At 43.4% G+C, this 17,206-nt stretch overlaps 5 protein-coding genes across 5 annotated transcripts; 2 read left to right on the top strand and 3 right to left on the bottom strand.

Annotated features, from left to right (window-relative positions):
* Positions 1–474: 474 nt before the first annotated feature.
* Positions 475–1,262, bottom strand: BYT42DRAFT_602998 (uncharacterized protein). Its single transcript, XM_051571065.1, has 2 exons — positions 1,111–1,262; positions 475–1,082 (listed from the first exon to the last, which is right to left on the bottom strand). The coding sequence occupies exons 1-2, from the start codon at positions 1,180–1,182 to the stop codon at positions 516–518; spliced, it is 639 nt and encodes a 212-aa protein (XP_051426301.1). The 5' UTR covers positions 1,183–1,262; the 3' UTR covers positions 475–515.
* A 1,308-nt stretch (positions 1,263–2,570) lies between these two features.
* Positions 2,571–3,858, top strand: BYT42DRAFT_491537 (uncharacterized protein; the record flags this gene model as incomplete). Its single annotated transcript, XM_051564089.1, has 3 exons — positions 2,571–2,636; positions 2,746–3,008; positions 3,153–3,858. Coding segments are annotated over 3 exons (1,035 nt in total), but the record flags the coding sequence as incomplete, so codon positions are not given.
* Positions 3,859–4,381: 523 nt separating this feature from the next.
* BYT42DRAFT_236927 (uncharacterized protein) lies at positions 4,382–6,376 on the bottom strand. The gene is made up of 4 exons (XM_051562646.1): positions 5,539–6,376; positions 5,285–5,464; positions 4,911–5,222; positions 4,382–4,849 (listed from the first exon to the last, which is right to left on the bottom strand). Exons 1-4 carry the CDS (start codon positions 6,023–6,025, stop codon positions 4,515–4,517), a joined length of 1,314 nt encoding a protein of 437 aa, XP_051426299.1. The 5' UTR covers positions 6,026–6,376; the 3' UTR covers positions 4,382–4,514.
* A 2,210-nt stretch (positions 6,377–8,586) lies between these two features.
* Positions 8,587–13,314, top strand: BYT42DRAFT_510907 (RNAPII transcription regulator C-terminal-domain-containing protein). Its single transcript, XM_051565149.1, has 23 exons — positions 8,587–8,695; positions 8,788–8,883; positions 8,942–9,004; positions 9,073–9,205; positions 9,270–9,364; positions 9,430–9,670; positions 9,741–9,828; positions 9,892–9,990; positions 10,069–10,288; positions 10,351–10,521; positions 10,590–10,753; positions 10,816–10,877; positions 10,949–11,178; positions 11,259–11,496; positions 11,552–11,651; positions 11,719–11,790; positions 11,851–11,983; positions 12,050–12,153; positions 12,214–12,384; positions 12,443–12,515; positions 12,583–12,665; positions 12,729–13,066; positions 13,132–13,314. Exons 1-23 carry the CDS (start codon positions 8,611–8,613, stop codon positions 13,154–13,156), a joined length of 3,084 nt encoding a protein of 1,027 aa, XP_051426298.1. The 5' UTR covers positions 8,587–8,610; the 3' UTR covers positions 13,157–13,314.
* Positions 13,315–13,656: 342 nt separating this feature from the next.
* On the bottom strand, positions 13,657–16,752 carry BYT42DRAFT_543780 (uncharacterized protein; the record flags this gene model as incomplete). Its single annotated transcript, XM_051565717.1, is given in 14 exon segments — positions 13,657–13,668; positions 13,680–13,722; positions 13,845–13,863; positions 14,030–14,095; positions 14,248–14,331; positions 14,374–14,413; positions 14,471–14,536; positions 14,590–14,660; positions 15,208–15,324; positions 15,392–15,474; positions 15,539–15,645; positions 15,961–16,011; positions 16,319–16,352; positions 16,613–16,752. 14 exon segments carry the CDS (start codon positions 16,750–16,752, stop codon positions 13,657–13,659), a joined length of 933 nt encoding a protein of 310 aa, XP_051426297.1.
* Positions 16,753–17,206: the final 454 nt, after the last annotated feature.

Here is a 17,206-nt window from a genome sequence, read left to right as displayed (position 1 = left end):
TTTCGACATTTATCCCAACACTGGTAAGAATGCGAGACGAACCCTTTGAAATGACTTTGCTTCACATTGTTGCAGGCTTCGGTGATCCTATTGGACAAAGTGTCTTCCTGCAAAAATCTATGACGCTTAACCTTACTCTTTGCTACTGCCCAGAATTGTTCAATTGGATTAAGCTCAGGGGAGTAAGTAGGAAGATACACACATTTATATCCTCTATACTCAATATACTTCTTTATGCTTTCATGCGTGTGAATGGGTGCATTATCCATGACTATGTAGTGGCCTTTCATATGTGGGTGCTTGTCCATTTCATCGAGAGTCGTTTTTAAGAAACTGATGTAATGGTCTGTTACAGTTCCTGAGCTTATGTATCCTTCAGCCTTTCTCTTCTTTGCAGGTCTTGGTTTCTTCACACCGACTTCAATCAAACCTGCAACAGAGATAGCGCCCAATATAGACGTTGTATTTGCTCTCGTTGTAGGTCTGGTAACAATAGCTTGAGTACCTTTTTTAGATCAGGCTCTTGAGCGCTTCATGTTGATGTCGAAAGCAGACTCATCAAGAAATATGCAATTCGTCAAGGAGTTCATGTCTGTTCGTTCCCATTTAGAAACCCAATTGCATCGCTCCTCAATCTTTGCTGGATTGTTTCTCTCAATAGAATGAAAATCTGCTTTTTTCAACGAAAGGTTGCACTCACGTCTCATAAAGTTATTAACTGTGCTGCGTGATACTTTAAGATCATGAAATCGCTTTAATAAATGCTCAGTCACTTCAACAACAGTAGCAGAGGGGTTAGCATCAATGAAGTCGATGACAGTTGTTTTATGCTCTTCACTTAAGATACACTTACGACCTACTTTTTTACAACTATCAAAAATATTGTCAGGGCACACATTATACTGGCTGATCCATCTATAAGCTGTTCGAGGGTGAATGCCCAACTGTTTTACTGCAGCTGATGCAGTCATACATTTTTCAATCTTCAGTTCGAAAAACCTAACTTTATCCTGAACTGTATAACGCACATAGTCTCGTTTTGGTTTTGCGTTCTTCATACGAACATCATCAATTTTGGCTTTCTGACAACATTGGGCAATTAGGGATTACATTTCCCAAGTACTCTGTATGAGTAGCAATAGTCTCAACAATAAATTCATTCTGATCAACAATGTAGTCCATGGGCTCAGGACCACCATTCTCATCAATAACATTCCCATGTCCATCTTCATATAAAATTTTGTACTCATCTTGAATTGAAGAGATTTGAAAAAGAAAAAACCAAGAGAAAAAAAAATACTCGCTTTCTTTTTATATTCTTTCAGGCACCAAGAATCACGACGTGATTTCTAAGCAAGTGACCATTTCTAAAAATATGACATTGATTTTGATTGGCTGGTGACATCAATTTTGGTCAACCAATGACATTGTTCTAATTAACCAGTGACATGATTCCTAATTGACCAGTGACATTGATTTTGATTGGCTGTGTCATTACTTGTTGGAAACACTGTATGTGTGACGAAATTGACCAGTGCACACGGCTGCTTATGTGCTTTAGAGGAAATATATTTTATTCTGCATAAATAACATTTACGGAAGTCCTCAACGGCTCGAGGGAAGTCCGAATATAACAAAACATGAGATTAGATTACCATTGCGGGATAAAGTATGTGATCACCATAGTCACGGATCGATCTCTTTCTACTCAACGATCGTCGATTATCATTGTGTCCTCTGTAACATCAAATCAGATAAAAGGGCATACTGCTGAAGCTTGGTCTGTATTACGAATGATGTAAAAAGTATTCACCGTTTTTTGTTCCTAGTTCTAGCTCGGTGATGGTGTCTTCTTTCACAATAGAGCATGACATAGATATCATACCCAACGTGAGCTAATATGATTGTTAATAATTGATTTCGCTAGTTTTTCGGTCGGTTTCTGTGAGCGTCTAAAGCAGGATAACGATCGTAAGCGCCTGCGCTATTTTGCAACAAGCCTTGAAGAATCATGCTTTTTCATTGCACGAGTCCGGGCCGCACACATGTACCGTATTAAGAAAATGGTCACAAATAAACTCAGCCGAAGTGACGTATGATTCGTAAGCGGCCCTCACATGAAGTGATTTTTCAATGGGCTTGCAGAGCGCAGTATCTTTTCCCGATCTCATCCATGGCTGCAGCTTCTGATCAGTACGACGATAAAGACTTCTTGCAACTGAATCTAAGCGGTTCAGCTTATGAGCTCCTGAATGCGGCCATTGCGAGCCATAATCGACCTCAGGTGGATTCTCGCATGAGCTCGAGTCCTTCCACAGTATTGTCATCTTTATCACCGATTGAGAATACAAAAATGCAGACCGTCGACCCTGTGCAAGGTAAAATATAGTTGCTTGCAACTATTGGTGGATTAATTTTATACTGAACTACTTGATTTAGTATCTGTGAAAAGAAATCATGATAAAACGGATGATAACGGTAGGACGTTTTATCGTTAGTGAAGCGTCGGGTGCAAAAATGACTCATTTTTCTGTTCCTATTTTTAAATCAAAGAAGGAGGAGCAGGAGATGAACGCTCGAAAAGCTCAGCACCAAAAAGAGCAGGAAGAAAGCCGCTGGAGACTACGCCATCACCCGTAAGTTTGCTGTTCCCCATTTTTCTTCTCGAGTTTCACTGATCTGAACGAATGTTGCACTTGATATGCTGAATTTTTTTGGTTCCCCTTCTTTTTGTGTATCCTACAGTCCCTGCAATTGGATCCAAAACAGAAACGGAAAGCCCAGAATCGGGCCGCGCAGCGTGCATTTCGAGAACGAAAAGAAAAACACATGGCCGAGTTGCAGGAGCGTATACGTGAGCTTGAAGAACTAGCGTCCAAAAAAGACGAAAACCTGTTGCGTGAAAACGAAAGTCTAAAGGATCAACTTCGGCAACTGGAGCAAGAAAATTACGCACTCAAGCATTCCAAGTTTACATTCGAATTCCCTTTAAAGGACACACGTGGCTCGTTTGCTGCGGATGGGGCGCCGTCCACGTCGACAGACACCGATTCAACTCCCGCTTCGTCCTCCCTTTCTTATCAACGCAGTGGTAGCCATTCCAGCACCGGTTATCAGAGTTACCAGTCCATCGAAGACAGCAGTAGCTGCAGTGAGCATTCACCTCAGTCGAATGGGGACGACGATTCGAACAGTGTCAACACTCCGTCCAACTCAGCCCAGGTGAATGATCACTTGACATCGTTTGATTATCTTGCGCCATCCAGTGATTTCGATTTCCTGGCTGTGTCTGGGTCCGGCGACACAACCGCCTTACCATTAACGGATCTTTTCCACACCAAGGACGATTTGTTTTCCAGCTATCGTGTGCCAAATCAAAACGACGATTTTATTTCCCAAGAAGCTTTCTCTGAGATCTTTGGCGCCGAAGCCGATCTATTTGGTCTCAGCGCTCCCGCCCCGTTCAGTGCCGACTTGGAACCTTTGCAAATGCCGCTGCCTGACTACACAACGAGCAAAACAGAGAATGCACAGCAGTCATCTCACTGTCCTCTTGAGAGGATGGGCAATGTCATAAACGACGAGTCCAGTGCCACCACGGCCGCCGACAAGTTTGACTTTAACCTTGACGCTCTTTGTGAGGACATGAAAAAGAAGGCAACTTGTCAGATTTTTTATGAAAAGTACATCAAGGATAAGCCAGAGGTGGAAGAGTTTCTCTCATCAAAGCAGAATATGGAAGCCTTGCTGTCACGCAAGCAGGAGGTGCAAGCGTTGCTCTCATCCAAGCAAAATATTGAAGCCTTGCTGTCCTCTAAGCAGGATATGGAAGCCCTATTAACATCCTTTAACGCATAAACACCATCCCAAAGCTCCATTCATTCGCAAAACCCTAAACAAATTTCTCCAGAACATTCCCTTTCTCCGCTTTGACGACAATTTTCATTTTCTGCTTTTTCTTTATCATTTTTATCCGTTGTATCTGTTTCTGTCTTGTTTGTAAAATCCTTTCTTTTTGTTTCACCATGTTTTCATTTCTATTTGTCCCATCAGCATATGTTTAGGATATACATTTTTTTATATGATTATCTTTAGAAAAAATATGTATAAAAAAACATATGTCAATCAATTACACATACAGCCATTCGCGGCCAAGAAATCAAAAACAGAGGAAAGAACAAAAGAAGGAAGAGTCGAATGTTTTGGTGAAATGTGCATGCACATACAAAGGCCGACAAGCAGGCATTGACTATCTCTTTTTTTTTGTTGCTAACGCTTAAACACATAAAAAAGAAGGGAATAAGAAAAAAGCACTATATAATCGCTAAAATAATGGAGTAACTGTAGTCCGTTTAATAAATAACACGATTTTCCACCTGGAATAGAGACAAATTGTCAGACAACTTCATAGAAACAAAATGCATGTCTGTGTGTTGGAAAGTGAGACCTACCTTGATGACGATGGGCGGTTCTTGGGTATTAGGTCTCGATATTTCGGCAAGCTCGCGGCCAGCCTAGTCAAAGTGTGGCAAGGTAAGCGACATGTTCGGAAAGAAATGGTAGGTTAAATAGTGACTTACGTTCCAAGTGCCGCCTTCGATAAGTTGAGTCAAGGCCAGCTGTTTGCGACTTAATTTCAGTGTCTCACGCACGCGTTCGGCCACGAGATCAAGGTAAGCAGTGGTGAGAGCTCGCCACTCGACCACGACGGGATCGCTCATTTCAAACATGGGAGCCACTTCCACTTTGGGTTGACCCGGAAGCAAGGAATTCTGACGGTAGTTTTGCAACCCACGCTCCATATCGGCCTTCTTTAGTGTAATAAATCCCGTATCCATGAGTAATCCGCCTACAAAAATCACAGTCAGTGGATTGGAAATTAAGGTTGACAGTTTTGATTTAGCATTTACCGTTGCGATAGTCAGGCAGGGGAGTCAGTTGATCGGTACCTTCAATGGTGGCGCCCAAGAGTTTCTCCATGGGTTCAATTACCGAATAGACCAGCCATTGCGATAATTTATGGAAAGAAACAAAGTGTTCAGATGATTGGGGGTTGTTCTGAATAGCTTGACATGGCCAGACGTCACCAAGACCGCGAGACCCGCCCTTGCCTTCTGCTGCCCAGAATTCGCCCATCTCTTGCATCACAGGCCAAAGCGTTTCCAGATGAATCAATGGGCCCTTTTTCGTCTTGATGGTGGTAGGATGTTCCAAAAGATATTCTGCAAAGCAGTCAAATTAGACAGGTCCGCCTGTGAAAAAGTGATTTATTATAAGAGCTTACCGAGAAGGTTGCCTGGACGTGCGACGAGTTGACTGCCAAAGTAATCTTGACGATCTTGCAAGACTTCACCGAGATGATGCAATAATTCTAATCGATCCTCAAGACCAACAAGGATATTGCGGCTATCGACCTGGAAGCCTTGGCGAAGTGTATCCATATTGAGAGCCATCAGAGCCGCAGCTATTTCAGAATAAAACATGGTGAGATGACACTAGACAACTGAGAAAAGTCGAGCTTCAAAACAGGACACCTACAGTCAACTCGATGCGGTTCGGAAGGATCGCTGGAAAAGACGCCAGCGGTGAACATGTCGAGCACAGCGACGGCAATGCCTTCTGTGCGCTTATAGATACGACCAGAGGCGTTTTCGGTGTAAGACCAGAGGTGACCGGCTTCTACATCTAACAGCACGGCAACGACGAATAGGTCGAGCACCCGTCGGGTTTGGGTCATGGTGTCTTGTCCGAGGCTTGCCCAGGCATTGATGAGGTTTTGTACTCTCGGCCGTCCACCAACATCGAAATGGCGCCACCGTCCGTGAACAGGGATATTGGAAGGATGATCGTAATCCCGCTTTATTAGGGAGACGACAATCTGGACTACGTCTTCCAATTTGCTTTGATCCACGTCAAAATGCTGCAGTCGCTTCTTCACCGCGGCTTCCTGGACTTTGAAACATCGCTCCCGAACTGATCGGAGCGTCAAAAGATATTCTTCATCGGGAGTCAATGTCGGCACCATTGTGTCGCTTTGTAATTAAGGAAAGGAAAGAGGGTAGAGAAATGTAAAAATGAATGAACAAGAAGGGAAAAAAGTATAAAAGAAATATAGAAAGACTGAATTAAATTAGAAGAAAAACGTTGAAAAGAAGGAAAGGAAAAACATTCAAGGGTGCCAAAACACGCCCATTTTTATGCTACTTTCTCCCATGCTTCGAAATTTTGCTGATCAGTGAACGGGAAATAATTTACAACAACCAGGCAGGTTGGACAAACGGTTGACCGGTGCTCCTTTCATTACTCCCAGTATCATGGTTGATCAAGAAAACATCCCCATTGGGGAGTTGCTTTTTTTTTTTGTAAACCTTTTTCTCGGTGTGCTCCTTAATTTTAAACTGGAAACTTTTATTTTTTATTTTTTAAAAAACTCTCTATCGTGACAACGTGACAAGTATTCTACAGTTCATTCTGGGATTTCTTTGTGCTTCTATATTATTAAGTAAAACGGGATCGGATGACCCGGGCAAGGTAAGCGGTGGATGAGAATCTGTAACGTTGTGCAAAGAGGTTGAAAACGGAAAGAAAACAAAAACAAGAAAGTAGAGATGAGGTAACTATGGAACTTGACAGCCGATGCGCGCCCGACATTGCACCATTCACCACTCATGGTCAGTTTAGGCATGATCCACAAACTGATTGTTTTCGACTTTTGACAGTGTTACTCTTTTTTTTTTTTTTAGGAACCTGGTAAATGATGTTGGCAATGGATGGAGATCTTCATGAAAACATCGCTCGACTCCTATGTCAATCAAAAAGGTGGGTCATAGAAAAAGGCAGGGCACGATTCATTAATCAGCAATAGGAAAAACTGCGAAGATTGCATTGCGACCGCCAACTGTATCGGCTGTAGCATGCTTATCTTCCATCCTTTGCCCCTTATTTTTATTTGGGGTCCCCCGACAAGGATGAAGGTTTTTTTAACCTTGAAAAATAAAAACAAAAAGGCGTTCTTCTGAATGCTTCGTCGGACTCTGTATGACAACGTACGGTTAATCTAGGAAAGCCGTGCACCAACTTTAAAAAATTATAGTCGACTCCTCTCCTGGAGAAACAGCCCCTGATAAGCATGGTGGGTAGGCTTGGACGGGTGGATTCCAAAAAGCTGATTTTTGGTTTGACATTTGTTCTTTTGACCTTGTTTTGTCGATTTGTTCTTATTTTAGCAATAATTATTCTTGACGGTCTCAACGCAATGGCGAACATATCAAGATAAAGTGCGCTCCTCTTGAAGATTCACTCCGTGAACGTTAACCGGAACAAACGACTCTTTCCATCTCCGAGTACCCTTTTGCTCCCCCTTTTTTGTGTCCCCATTTCCTTTTCCACATCCCCCATACCCTTTTCTTCAGGGGCTCACTTACACAGACAGAGAACCAAATACGAACGAAGTAATGCGTTTTGACCGCTTCCAAAAAGTCAGGCTTCTTTCTATTGTCCTTGGCAACTCATGTGCTAAGAAAAAGCATAAAATGAATTGTGATACATGATGCTGCCCATTTAATGGAAAGCTTGGCTTCCCCCACAATCATGAAATAGCGGAGTTTGCTAATGCACAAAAAGATTGTTACACTTGTTGCTGGAACGAGTGCAAAAGTCAATATTGAAGAACACCAGTCTCTATTCGTCTCACAAGTTGCGGCGTTCTGCAATGTCTCAAACAGTCCATAGATGTCCTTGCTCCCGAACAGTGTTACATGGGAACATAGTTTGGGTTTTCACAGCTAGTCTAGCATTTCTGATTTAACTTGAGCCCATGTGTGCTGCGTCCCTTTGATGATCGGTGCAATTGCTCTTGAACAGTTTCCATTCTTCTGCTAATTAATATCAGCGCGATTGGTTTGTGGTCGATAAACGAATACACGACACTAAATTGATCTCTCGTAACTATTTCATCCTTTTTCGGGAGTTTGCTTCGCTTTCCTTATCTGTAATGGTAACGAGGCAATGAAAATACGACAAGGTGATAATATATTACCCTATCACCGATACTTACTTTGCGTTGGACATATTTTGAGATTCGCGATTGACGAACACCAGCAGGACGGCCGGTCCTCCTGCTGTGCTTCTGCGGAAAAAGAGATTCGCGCTCAAAGCGCGCGCGTGCAAGTTTGGAACCGTTTCTGGCTGTCCTTATCTTACGATTCGATCAGATGGTCTTCGTACGTAAATATATATATATATATATATATACAAAAGAGCATCAAGTTACAGTAATACTCTCATGTATGGGTCGTCTTGGATGCTTAACCATATGCTATCTCATAATTTTGCTCAATTTTGTACATTTGTATTCAAATAGTCGAAAGAAGTTCTTGCATACTATTATGTGTGATGTTCTAGCCCTAATTTTCTACTACAGTCTCTTCGGATCAGAGCCAGTAGGCTTGTGTGATCTTTTTGTTTGCAGAAAGATCAATCAAAGTGCATCATGACTGCTTCTCCACATCTTCGCAGTCGGCGTTTCAAAATTTGAAATACTTGGAAAAAAAAAGTAAAGTCCAAATTGGTGTTCACGTTGTGTGTGAGTGACAAGACAACCGTTTTGCCATGGAAAGAGACATTACGAATTATATGATTGCCACTGGCACCAGCTCACCAGAAGCTGTGGAAGCTGCCAAAGACGTCGTACGAGGTAATTTTTTCTTACCCCAGCCAAACCCGTCTTGACCAACCGGGATCGCCTTTGTATTGTTACAAAGCTTGACTCACATTTTACATAACTAGCGGTGCACAATGGTCGAGTGCAAGATAATTTACTCCTACTTATTCAACAATTGGGAGAATATTTGACAAGTGACGACGATTTTGTACGCGCCAAAGGTTGGATTATAAACTTGTTGTTGGAGAGTGATGTCGTCTTATGCATGTTGTTTCACAGCCACGGGTCTTTTATCAACGACATTGCGAGAATGCGAGCATACGTCGATTAACGGATCAGCAGGTAGAAATACAGTCAATAGCGAAGGTTGTATGTTTGGGATTAAGTGACTGATCCATCCGCACACACAGTATCTGTCTTGGTGGACTTTTATTGCAACCGTCTGACGGAGAAAACTTGCGTCCCCTATTTGTTGGATGGCTTACTGGCATTGACGGACTTTGACAACTTCAGCGATGTGAATGCAGTGACAGTCGCTAAAAGGTAGAGTCTGGTCTTTTCCGAGAAATGGACAGGGATTGATGATGGTAATTATGGGAAATTTCAGACTATTCGAGCGAGTGGAGGTACAGAGATTCCCCCAAGGAACAAGAAATTCCGCTTTTCAGCTGTTTGAAAATTTGTTGTCCAAGAAACTGGCAGGTAATTCGTCGTCTCACATCACAGTTCGACAATATATTATGTATCTTGACAGATGAATTGCTTAGCTTTGAGATCGATCAATGATGAGTTCATTTACGGGTTCACACAAGCCATGGACGGTGAAAAGGATCCACGCAATTTGTTATGCGCCTTCAAGCTCGTCGAGACCATCAACCGTGAATTCGATATCTCGATCCATGTGGAAGACCTTTTTGAAGTCACATTTTGCTATTTCCCCATCACCTTTAAACCCCCACCCGATGATCCTTACGGCATCACCGCTGAAGACCTCAAAGTTAGCCTAAGGTATTTATGGCCTCATCTTCGAATGTACCTTGTTACTCTGACTGACACACGATCACCGCTCAATCAACAGAAAATGCTTGGCTTCCACCCCCTTGTTCGCCAAATTTGCCGTGCCGCTCATGTTAGAAAAATTATCTTCTACTTCCGGAAGTGCAAAGGTATGTGATCTGTTGTGTAGGATATTTACCCATATGTGAGTTTTAAACTGGAGGTCTTTACAGAAAGACTCGATGGAAACATTGGCTGCATGTGCTCCCGTCTATGGCGCGGCGGCGTTATTACCCAACACTGATGAAATTATGGATTCACTCAAAGTCGAGGTAAATACATCTGCATGCATACCTCATGCTCAGAGAAATAACAGATATATCATGAAAATCTTGTATCGCGTAATGTAGGTCCTCCATGCTACCGATGCTTCGCTTGAAGAGGCGGCGTTGGATGCTATTCATTGTGTGGTGGCAGCCCTCAGTAGTGGCGTGAATGATTCGACGGAGGAGCCGACCGACAAAGCCTTGAAGCCTATTGTCGATGAAAGTCTCACCAATTTGAAAGACCCCGATCTCAGAAATGCAAAAGAAACTGGTCGCATCTTGCGCGCCGCTGCATCCGCTTCTGGTAGGTGCATCATTTTCTAAAGCAAAACAAGAACCCTTAAAGCTAACCGCTGGCGGGTCCAGATTATGCTTGCAATTTCATCGTATCACAGGTCCTTCCTCGCTTACTGAGCAGCTATCGCGAAACAGAGGTCACGACCCACCGAAAACTCGTAATGGATATCATGCTCGAATTGCTGGAAGCCGGCATCGCTGTCTATGGATCCTCGAGTACGGATAAGAATAAGATGCAAGGTAAGCGTTACGTAATCGATGGATTATTGATACATGAAATATCGAGACACTGACTTGGTCGGTTGTAGTGGATGAGGATATGGTGTCTCCTCTGTTGCCATTCAAGGATCGCTTATTCTACGTGTTTGAAAATGCCCTGATGGCTTCCAATGAGTACAATGGTGTCCGTCTTGCGGGTATCCGAGGCTTCAAGTTGATGACCCTCACACAATCCTATTTGTCCAGCAACGAAGTAAGTGATTTTCATCCTTTTTTTTTCCATCGAACCTACCAGAACTAAGAACGAAATGTTAGGTTGGTATTGTGGTTCAGTCTTACAATAAGATCCTATTGCACGAACCCGATGATGAACTTCGGTAAGTTACTGGGACCTCATTTCAATGGAAATCCGCAACCCCCCCAAAAAAACTGATTGATTATGCTTTAGTATGGCTGTACTGGATGCTTTGACAGTGTTGGCTCAATTCGATAGCAGCCACATCATTCGAGAAACTGTCCCCGCCCTGATCCAATGCCTCCCAGAGACCGCCAAAGATAAGCCTGCTAGCAGTTATCAGCGAATCCTCGTAGCGCTGAAAAAGTTGGCCCCAATTCCTGCCATTTTTGATGTCACAGCACCCATGATGATGACCAAGATGGAAGAGTTATGTCGTACAGGTACGCGAAAGGATTTATTAGCGAGTGTTTGCGGCTCAGACGCATTAAAGGCTGACTTACAATTTTTCGTATAAATGTAGAATCGGAAGCCGCCTATCCTTGTGCGATTGCCACCTGTTTATTGGATATCCTCAAGATCAAAGTCGCGGAGAACCACACAGATATCGAGACTTGCGTCAATACGATTCTTCCTCGCTTAATAGCCGATGTCATCCAATCTGCTTTGGATGCAAAGAGTTCCCGACTTCTCCTTGAAGCGAATCTCTTGCGACAGATTGCATTTATTGTCAGTCTTGTTTTCCAAAAATTAAATACAAGGTATGTAAAGGAAATCAGATAAGTTAAGATAGCCAATATTAATTGAAATGATTAGCCTACAAGAAGCATTCGTCACTCGCATGTTCAAACTTTTCCTGGACGGCGATTTGTCTGTGGTTGACATTGAATCTTCGGCCAGTTTTGCCCCGTTATCGGTACACTATCGCTTTCTCACCCGTTACTATAGCCCCTGATAGATTGACTAACTGACGGAATTATTAGCCTTCAGCAAGTGACCATCAAAAGCCGACCCTTCTATTATTTTCGGCCATCGTGTGTGCGTGCAGAAAGGATGTGAGTCTTTTATATATCCATGCATTTTTCGATAAATCAAAGCTGATGAATTCGGTATAGACGACTTTACCATTAGAGTCTGTCGATGCATTTTGCAATCAATTGATGCAAGTCGCCTTGGTATCATCCAATACCATTGAACGTGAAGCATTAGTAACCATGATGGGTGCCATGGTGAACAAATATCGTGATAGTAAGCGGCGGTGGCTAAAGCGTGGGCAAACATTGGATTTTGACCTGACAACTCTCATTTTAACAGCTAGCGCGTTATCATCGTTTGTGGAAACGTCGGCGACCCGATTGGAGGAAGCAATGAACGAAAACTCCAGTACAAGCACCAATGCATTGGAAATTTATCTTTGGGTAAATTTGAGCGAGAAATGTTGAAAAGGCTGGGATACTAACATGGGGCGTTTGTCAAAGTTGACCAAAGCGTTGGTGGTTCGTGCTTATGCGGCAGGTTATGAGCTGACGCAGAAGATCATCCACTTGTGCTCGAATCCAGTTCTCGGGCTACAAGCTGCGAAAGGATTCGATATCCTTATTGGCGAAGACCCATTGACGCTGAATAAAGCCACCTTTGCTACCATCAATGTAAGTTACTCAAAGCGGCCATACTCATCTGGTAGACTTGAGGCTTATTTGTTCGCAGATTTTGTACAAACAGCGCTTCTTCAATTTCTGTCTTCCAGAACTCATGGGAGGGTTCCGCACAGCAGATGAAGGTAATTGTCATTTACCATGGGAAAAATGATTCTTGTGACGATGGTGAATAACCGAGTATTTGTGCAGCTGTCAAGCCTAATTATCTAATTGCTTTATCGTACATGTTGAAACATGTACCCAAGCAAATCTTGTTCAACGAATTGCCACCAGTAAGCATCGACCACTCTTTTCGTTTCTCCTTTGACTTTTTTCTAATGACTTCCTTTTTCAAGCTGGTTCCTTTGCTTATCCAAGCCTTGACTTTACAAGACGCTACACTCAAAGTGTCGACATTGGATACGTTCCGGTTAGCGGTGACGGAGGCGTCGGATGTGGTGGCACCTCACGTGCGTTCGATTTTGCCGGCGTTGCTTGGCCTACTGGAGCCGGAACAGAGGTCACCTCTGGAAGTCCGTATAGCTGCGCTCAAATGCTTGGCGGTATTCCCGGTCGGACTCACCAATGATGTTTTGTTGCCGCACGTTCATTTCGTAACCAAGCAACTGACCAAATCTTTGGATGATAAAAAGCGTCTCGTCAGAAAAGAAGCAGTCGATTGCAGAGCTCGTTGGTAAGTTTGGATTTGTCGCGGTGATTCAACCATGCCGAGTTATTGACAAGGCTTCTTTTTTACAGGTACTCCATTTCCGTTCCATTATAATTAATTTGAAGGGGATCTTGGTGGTTTTTTCCCGGTGGCATGATGAGCTTTCCCTTGGATTAGATATTCCTCGAGAGCTGCTCCACAGGTTGTATTATAGACAATAGCAATTTTTACGAATATATAAACACATGATCCCGTGGCTTTGAAAAAGCTTCATTTGTTCTATTTCTTCCATATGTTCGAGTTGAATGAATGATCCGGCTCCCAATATGGAAAGCTTCACGAAAAATTACTTTTATGGTAATACAAACGTTAATTTTGTACCACATAAAAAACTTTATAGGGGAAGCCTTGCATAGCCTACAGATTTTTTTGACAGCTACTTGATCTTGCCACAAACAGGCGTATTTTATCGTATCTTGCTCAATTGAATCAATTATTTCATTTATTCTTATGGTCTGAGTAAAAAAAAAAGTGAGACTCGATTTGGATTCAATAAAAAGGACCCACCGTGATGAGTGCCCGTGCTGCATTTTAAACAAGAAGTCAAAGTGTGCTCAAGTTCCAAGCTAAGTCATACCTGGTCATATATTTGCGCCGTCTCTGTATTCGTCAAGGTTATTCTATTTCAAGCGTGTTGGGTCACAAATCACTGATCGTTGTTTCGGTGCCGTACACTGGACCCTTGTCTAGCTTACCGGACGCAAGGTGATCCATGCTTCACTGCACCAAGCCTTGATCTTACCGCCAACGAGTGACACGACCTACATTTAAACAAGAAGTTAAAATATGCTCGAGTTTAAACTTATTCATAGCTGGTCATCTTTGTTCGTTGCCGTTTTCGCCAAAGCTCCTATAGTTCAAGCGTGTGAGTCACTACCGTCCATCGCTACTTTGGCCCCCAAACAATGAAGTCCCATCCTGACTTACCGTTCGCTAGATGGTCCATGCTTTCATCGCGCCAAGCCTTGATCGTGCACCAAAGAGTATCCCGGCCTACGTCAAGCAAGAAGTCAAAGTATGCTCGATTTGAAAAATATGTCATACCTCGCCTTTTTTTCGTTTCTCCTCCATTTCGCCATGACTTTTATTATCAAACCATGTGAGTTACCGTGCACCCGTCGTTGCTGTGGTCCCCTACATTGAACCTTGTGTCTCCTCACCAGTTGTATGCACGGTAATCCACGTTTCGTCCCACCAAGCCTTGATCGCCATATTTACGGTGTCCCGGCCTGCATTTAGACAAGAAGTCAATGTTCAAAACTATCTCATACCTGGCCATCTTGTTTGAGTCTCCCGTTTTCGCCGTAGCTGCTGTATACCAAGTGTGTGAGCCACAACTCACCTGCTCCTGCTTTGGGTCCAGCTTACCCTTTGAAAGTTGACGCTCCCTGTATCGCGCCAAGCCTTGATCATACGGCCAACGAGTATCCCGACCTAATCTATAAACATGGAGTCAAAGTATGTTCGAGTCCAAATATATGACATACCTGGCCAACTTCGCTTCGCCTCCGTTTTCGCCATGGTTGCTGTATCTCAAGCATGCGAGTTGCTATTTGCTCTAATCCCCGCATGCGAGTTGCTATCTGCTCTAATCCCTCACACTGGACCGGCGTCTGGCTTACCACTTTACAAGATGATTCACCCTTCATCGCACCGAGCCTGATCGGTAATACGAAGGAGGTCACAGTTGCATCAACCCAAAACCAATGCGGAGCCATATCTTACAGCCCTAATTCTCAACACTCGCTATCCACCCCCACCCCACTCCATATTCCCTATCCACCCCAACCCTCCGCCACTAATTCCACACCATCCCAAACCAAAGCGTGGAACATACGTATGTTCCACAAGAACGCCGATGTCGATGATTATCGTATGCGCACAGGTAGCAAGCGGAGAAACCATCCAAACAGCGTGGAACGAGGAGCGGGCAACCAAGAGCGGAGGAACCACGGGCGAAAATCAACAAAAGTGGACGAGTGTGGATAATCATATCGCCTGCTGGTGATCAAGCAGCAAGCGTAGAGGATCTTCTTGAGCCCCATCGCAACCGAGGGACTGTAACACCAGGGAGGACAGCGATGGTAAAAAATCATACCACTTACTGGTGGCCAGCCAGCAAGGGCAGAGGAACATCCAGTCAAATTGGAACCAAAGACGTGGCACCAACGGAAACGGAACGAGGACGGGAGAGTCGTTCTTGAAGCGATTCTGCTGTTTGTCTACACAATGATGGAAATAACCGGTTAGGCTCGTTATGAATACAGTGCAAGGCATAGAATAACTAACCTTGTATCGATGTCAGCAAGCGATGAGACAACTGATAATCCGCCGTGTATAATCCGTAGTCAGGCAGAGGAAAAGATCTGGAACTATTCATCGTGGCAGAATAGAGGTCATTATTGAAGGCGTTGAGCGATTGTATGAAGCTTCTACCTCTTCTCTTGGAACAGCGGCCACAGAAAAATCACCCATGCTGTCAGTAAAGCGTCTCCAAGCTTTATCGATCCATGCTTTGATCGTAAATCGCCGATTGTGCCATCCTGGTTTTGGTAGGAAGTCAGAGTATGTCGGAATCTCAAGAAATATCATACCTGGGCCAAATTAGTTGCGAACGCCAGCGGGAAGGACAGTGTGGCTTTTGAGCAAGACGTTAAGGTAGGTGCAGAGTCGACGATCGCCATACTTGGAGTCCTTTCCTTGGTTTTCGTTGCCCAACATTCATAAGTCATATTGTCAAATACAATGTGTCTTGATCGTTGTGTTGGTCTTAGCTTGCTCCCAATATCTGTTTTTTTAACAAATTGGTGGTTAATTGGAAGTGTAGAATGAACCTGTGACAATGCTGAAATACTTACCCGCCAACTTTCCATATACCCGACAAATGCATGAGTGGCATTAATGGTGGACTTGAAGCACAACCGAATGTCACACAAAACACTGATTACTGTTCTGTAAATAAGCTCCACAATAACTTACCCCATGCCATCAAAGTGTGGTTTCCAATGACTGGAACGTCAGGGGAGCTTAATAAAATTCCTCTCAAAGAAAAGATACGACGACCATGAAATGTTGCATAGAGTACGCTTAACAAAATACCTGGTACTGGGTCATTACAGCTCATGGATCAGTCTTGAAGGTTATTTAAAGTCATGCTAACAGTATAGACAAAAGGCATATTCATTATCCTGAAGGACTGTAAGAGGCCTCACATACCGATAATACCACTTTAGGCTGGGGACGCATAGAGCTAGTAGAAATATATTCAACTGGAATATTAATCTATGAAAAAGGAAAAAATGTTGTCCGTATACAGATGTCTGTTCCTTTTTCCTGACATAGCAAAATACCGTGCGTTCGGCCTGATGTGGTTCCAATCCGTTCTAAAGCAGGTAATAGGTAACATATTCGAAAAGGTCATTTGGGTTTTGATACTCTTACCGCAATAACTGAAATGCGTATCACCGATGTGTTTACACAGAATGTGGATAGTAATGGGATGATGCTTACGTGTTTTTGTAACGGATGCACCAACAGAAAGGCGAAGAATGGGCGATCGGCTGTGAACAACCTTTTCGACGGCGCAGCTGCGTAGGGATGCCTTGAAGCTTGGTCTTGATGGAAGCAGCAGGAACTTGACGAAAGCACATTAAAAATATAATGGATTGAAATTAATATTCAAGGGTAGAGAGGATTGGCGAGTTTGTACGGTAGGGTGGCGTACCTGGAGTGATGTTTTAGTGCTTTTGGGTATGTTTAGGATAGGCCGCTCTCCGTTCCAAATATGGTAAGAGAAAACTACACCTCATCGCCATTGGTGAGTTGTTTTGTCACTTTGAACGTGTTTGATATATAAAAATAAGCCTTAATAATATTTGAGAAAGCAGATGCGCGGTTTTTTACGTTGCTGACAACTTACAGCGTGGTGGTTATATCGTAGCGCGTTCAGGGTCGTTTGAGTAACTTTTAGAAACTCCGTCGCCGCATAAAACATCGCTCCGCATTTGAATGCAAAGTTTAGCAACGTGGGTATGATCGCTAAAGCGGCCCATGGACCCAAAAAAACACGTACTGTTTTTGTTGTATGGACTTGACGCAGCTTCG

The sequence above is a fragment of the Radiomyces spectabilis genome, assembly GCF_025331425.1.
Source record: "Radiomyces spectabilis strain NRRL 2753 chromosome Unknown BYT42scaffold_3, whole genome shotgun sequence".
Classification (NCBI taxonomy): domain Eukaryota; kingdom Fungi; phylum Mucoromycota; class Mucoromycetes; order Mucorales; family Radiomycetaceae; genus Radiomyces; species Radiomyces spectabilis.
Note: the sequence above shows the minus strand (reverse complement) of the source record. Positions and strands in the feature narration are given on the sequence as shown.

Excerpts from the sequence above, each read along its gene's own strand:
- BYT42DRAFT_236927 (XM_051562646.1), bottom strand. The coding sequence starts at position 6,025 with ATGGTGCCGACATTGACTCCCGATGAAGAATATCTTTTGACGCTCCGA. Across the intron at positions 5,465-5,538 it reads CGAACCGCATCGAGTTGACT|CTGCGGCTCTGATGGCTCTC; the intron begins GTAGGTGTCCTG and ends ATTCTGAAATAG. Across the intron at positions 5,223-5,284 it reads ACGTCCAGGCAACCTTCTCG|AATATCTTTTGGAACATCCT; the intron begins GTAAGCTCTTAT and ends ACTGCTTTGCAG.
- BYT42DRAFT_602998 (XM_051571065.1), bottom strand. The coding sequence starts at position 1,182 with ATGGACTACATTGTTGATCAGAATGAATTTATTGTTGAGACTATTGCT. Across the intron at positions 1,083-1,110 it reads ATACAGAGTACTTGGGAAAT|AAAGCCAAAATTGATGATGT; the intron begins GTAATCCCTAAT and ends CAATGTTGTCAG.
- BYT42DRAFT_510907 (XM_051565149.1), top strand. The coding sequence starts at position 8,611 with ATGGAAAGAGACATTACGAATTATATGATTGCCACTGGCACCAGCTCA. Across the intron at positions 9,365-9,429 it reads GTTGTCCAAGAAACTGGCAG|CTTTGAGATCGATCAATGAT; the intron begins GTAATTCGTCGT and ends TGAATTGCTTAG. Across the intron at positions 11,984-12,049 it reads GGTGAACAAATATCGTGATA|CTAGCGCGTTATCATCGTTT; the intron begins GTAAGCGGCGGT and ends TCATTTTAACAG.